General features: G+C 35.0%; 1 protein-coding gene across 1 annotated transcript; it reads left to right on the top strand.

Moving 5' to 3' along the window:
* Window positions 1-471: 471 nt before the first annotated feature.
* LOC143577556 (serine/threonine-protein kinase VIK-like) lies at window positions 472-2,766 on the top strand. Its single transcript, XM_077061356.1, has 8 exons — window positions 472-609; window positions 966-1,046; window positions 1,549-1,643; window positions 1,760-1,880; window positions 1,946-2,025; window positions 2,245-2,307; window positions 2,392-2,504; window positions 2,615-2,766. The coding sequence occupies exons 1-8, from the start codon at window positions 472-474 to the stop codon at window positions 2,764-2,766; spliced, it is 843 nt and encodes a 280-aa protein (XP_076917471.1).
* The last annotated feature ends 1,392 nt before the right edge of the window (window positions 2,767-4,158 follow it).

Genomic DNA, 4,158 nt, shown 5'->3' with positions numbered 1-4,158 from the left:
CAGTGGTAACTTGTTTGACCAAAAAAATGTCAAACCACATATCTAGTTTCCAAGTCTTAGTCAAATTTAGTGCATTAAATGATACTAATTTAGGTATAATATGTTGCAACTTTTTACAACATTTGTTCTCTTTTGAATGATTACTAATTCCATCTAATGTTTGCAGCAAAGTCAAGTGCAAAAAACTGACTCAGATGGGCCCTACCGCCTTCTTTACTGCTCGGGTAAGGGCAACAAATGGGGAGTTATGCAAGAGCTTGATAAGGGTGTGGAACCTAATGTAGGTGATTATGATAAAAGAACCGCACTTCATTTAGCTGCTTGTGAAGGTTGTACCGAAATTGTTCTTTTACTTCTTGAGAAAGGGGCGGATATTAACTCTACTGACCGGTGGGGCCGGACTGTAAGTTTTTCATCTTTTTCTTATTCTTTTCATAAGATCATGAATATGTAAACTTACGTGGTGTTTCGATGTGCATTATTATTGTTGTTGTTGCTGAGGTTGCAATAATTGGTTTTGATTATTATTTGCAGCCGCTTTCAGATGCACTCGGCGCAGGTCATTTGGAAATTTGCGAAATCCTTAAGGCGCATGGAGGAATTGATCCGGTACCTTATTTTCCCTTTATTGAAAACGAGTCAACGAAAATGTTTGCCTTGTAGTCAAACCTATTGTTTACCAGATGCAAAATGGACCATGACTTTTGTTTGATAAATGTTATGAATGGATAGTTTGGAACACTGTAAATTACCATTTTAGCCTTTCGAATGATTTGATTTTATATAAAATGTGACTTTTGAATAAGTGTTTCAAATATATTGAACTGAAAATCTAAATAGAAAAATGTTAATGAAACATAATGATATAAGTTTAATAATATCATCACAACATTTATACTAATCTTAAAGATTGTAGTTCAAGATTATTTAGTTGACCTCAGAAGTCAAACCGTATCTTTCTACAGATTGCAGCTGATTCTCAGACTCCATCTTACTGGATTCATTACACTGAAGTTCAATTGAAAGACGCAGTTCTTATTGGAGAAGTAAATACTTCATCTAATCGTCAAATAAAATATCATCATCATCATCATCATCATCATCGTACTCAGTATATCCCACCAATAGCAATGCTATGGTAGGGTCTGAGGAGGGTAAGATGTAGACAGCCTTACCTCTATCCCATAGGGATAGAGAGGCTGCTTCCGGTGAGACCCCCGGCTCGATAGTAGTTTTGCATCAAGCCTTGGACATAAGGCACATAGCACTCAATCATCGGGACACCGGCTGATCGGTGCATGTGCCCTTGTCTTTCGGCTATCAACGCCACCACATGATGCCTGATTAACCTTCCGCCACTTTTAACGTTATTTTCACGAGATTAGTAAAATAACGTCAAAATTAGTGCAATTTTACTTTTGCCCGCCCGAGGGTTCACACATATATACATTATATGCGCGCACCGCAAGCAGGGCGTCGTCAAATAAAATATATATATATATTTTTTGAAATAAATTTTATATTAAAGAAACTTGTTTATGTCAGCAGGGTGCATATGGTGAAGTTTATAAAGTAAAATGGCGCGGTACAGAAGTTGCTGCGAAGACAATCCGGTCTAAAATTGCATCAAATGAGAAAGTGAGGTTAGCTTTGACCAATTAAAGTCAAACCTAGTAGTCTGTTTGACTCATAAAGTCAAGCATGAACTCACTGGTATTCACTTGGTCATCTGACCTTCTGTTTTATAATATGTCTACAGGAAAGCGTTTTTGAAGGAACTTGCGTTATGGCAAAAGCTGCGTCACCCAAACATAGTGCAATTTCTTGGTGTTTTGAAAGACTCGGACCGACTTATTTTCTTAACGGAATATCTAAAAAATGTGGGTGTTTTTATTTTTGGGTTCATTTATTTTAGCGTGTGCTTAAAACGTTGGGATTTTTTTAGGGGAGTTTGTATGATATTCTTAAAAAGAAAGGAAGGCTTGATCCATTCACCGCTGTTTCTTATGCTTTGGATATTGCAAGGTATGTTGTTTGTGGGTTTCAACTTCATCCAAAGAGTAAAGTTTGACTTTTTTGTGGTCAAACTGACTAATTTTTTCTAATCCAAATTTGAAGTGGAATTTCTTGTCAAATTTAACACCGAAACCTTTTGAAATGTTTTTACTTCTACGAGTTTCAATGTAATTATCTACATTTTCTTGAATGTTTAAAACGTGAAAGTCGACTATTTACGATCTACAGGGGTATGAATTATCTTCATCACCATAAACCACATGCTATAATTCACAGGGATTTAACACCAAGGTACGCATCCAAACAATCCTTGTTTTCGATATGCACTAAAATTAAAATTGTTTTAACTATAACAATAACATCAAAATCTTTCAGAAATGTATTGCAAGATGAAGCGGGGCGTCTTAAAGTTACAGACTTTGGGTTGAGCAAAATTGCACAGGAGAAAGATGTTTATGGCTACAAAATGACTGGAGGAACTGGATCATGTAATAAAATCCGATATTTTATCATAAAAATGAAGCCTTTTAATTTTAAAAAAAAATTTCTAACATTTTTTTTGGATTATTTAATCTTTTTCCTTTTGTGCTTCTTTCAGATCGATACATGGCTCCTGAAGTATATCGTAGGGAATCTTATGGCAAGAGTGTTGATGTTTTCTCATTCGCTTTGATCGTTCACGAAGTAAGTCACTCTCACTTCTTATTGCATAGTTTGACTTTTATAGTCAAAAGTCTTGCAAAGACTTGATCTTTGTGATTTCATTGAATCTGCTTATTATTTATGGTTTGCATATTTAAATCTTGTGTCTATATGTGTCTTTAGATGTTTCAAGGCGGGCCATCGAACAGAGAAGAACCACCCGAACATGTGGCGGACCAACGGGCATATGAGGACTCGAGGCCACCATTATCTTCGTATCTATACCCTGAACCTGTGAGGATGTAAGCTACTTCGTAAAATTTAAATCCATTTATATGAAAATGGGTCGATTAGGGATAGTTATAATTACAATTAGCTAAGAAGTTTGTTAGGATCTTAATAATATCAATTTTACAGGCTCCTAAAAAGATGTTGGCACCGGAATCCTGATGTGAGGCCAAAGTTTGAAGACATAATAACCGAACTTGAAAACATTTTGGAGAATGAACATACAAAGGCGGGTGTTGGATTGTGTCGTACGTGTGCAATCTTATGAGTTGCTATCATTTCAAGACATGTTTTTGTCATTCTATGTGTGTATGGTATATGCATACATACATAGTACATGTGTACTAGGTTAACACTTAATGATGGTGTATTATGTTGGTGCCTGTATATATATATATATATATGATATGATATGGATTATGGAATGTGATACTTCATCTTAAGATGTTTTTATAAATAAAGAAGTTTTTTTTAAAGCTTTTAGCTATTTCTAAGTTTTCTTGAGGTCAATATAATAATAATAATATTGTTATTGTTATTGTTATTGTTATTGTTATGAAAATGAGAGAATGAAATAAGACGCACCTGATCTGATCAGAAAGAGATTTGATATCCTTAGAACTTAGAAGCAGGTGGATTTATGGTTTGAAGTTTAAACCAACCAAGATGATTAGATGAAGAAGAAGAATAATTAAGTGGTTTAACTTTACCAGCTGTATATGCATTTCAGAGATAGAGGAACCTAGTTCAATGTTTTGCCAAAAATGAAATAAGGTGTCAAATGTGAGTTCAGTTTCAAAATTGAACCGTTAAGTTAAGTAATGTGGAATTTATTAGATAGCTTAAACACGTTTCGTGTAGGGGGTGTAATCGCCGAGTTATTCCATATCGGATCTATAGAAAGTTTGAAACGAGTTAAGCATTATCGTCTTAAATAAAGCTCGTTTAGTTACCGAGTCTGAGCATGAGCCTTGTATGAAAAGATCATATTATGCTTGCCGAACCTAGTGTATGCTTAAGTTTAAACTCCTTAATGACCTCGACTCAAGTTTTGCTCGTATAATGGAGCTTAGGCTAGCTTATTGCTATTGTCCTTTTAACTATTTAATTTGAGGTCATCTTTCTTGAAAATGATGATGGTACTTGTTTTCAACTAAAATGGTTGACGATTGACCTGGTGTGGTAAGCTTTAGCTAAAGTGGCATAGACGGA

Source organism: Bidens hawaiensis, unplaced genomic scaffold (genome assembly GCF_021521415.1).
Source record: "Bidens hawaiensis isolate Kalapana, Puna unplaced genomic scaffold, B.hawaiensis_p1.1 tig00028735_1, whole genome shotgun sequence".
NCBI classification, from domain to species: domain Eukaryota; kingdom Viridiplantae; phylum Streptophyta; class Magnoliopsida; order Asterales; family Asteraceae; genus Bidens; species Bidens hawaiensis.
The sequence above is the reverse complement of the archived record's forward strand: the minus strand, read 5'-3'. Positions and strand labels throughout refer to the sequence as shown.

Coding starts and splice junctions, on each gene's coding strand:
- LOC143577556 (XM_077061356.1), top strand. CDS start 472: ATGTGCATTATTATTGTTGTTGTTGCTGAGGTTGCAATAATTGGTTTT. Junction 1,644..1,759: donor GCATCAAATGAGAAAGTGAG/GTTAGCTTTGAC, acceptor ATATGTCTACAG/GAAAGCGTTTTTGAAGGAAC. Junction 2,505..2,614: donor GACTGGAGGAACTGGATCAT/GTAATAAAATCC, acceptor TGCTTCTTTCAG/ATCGATACATGGCTCCTGAA.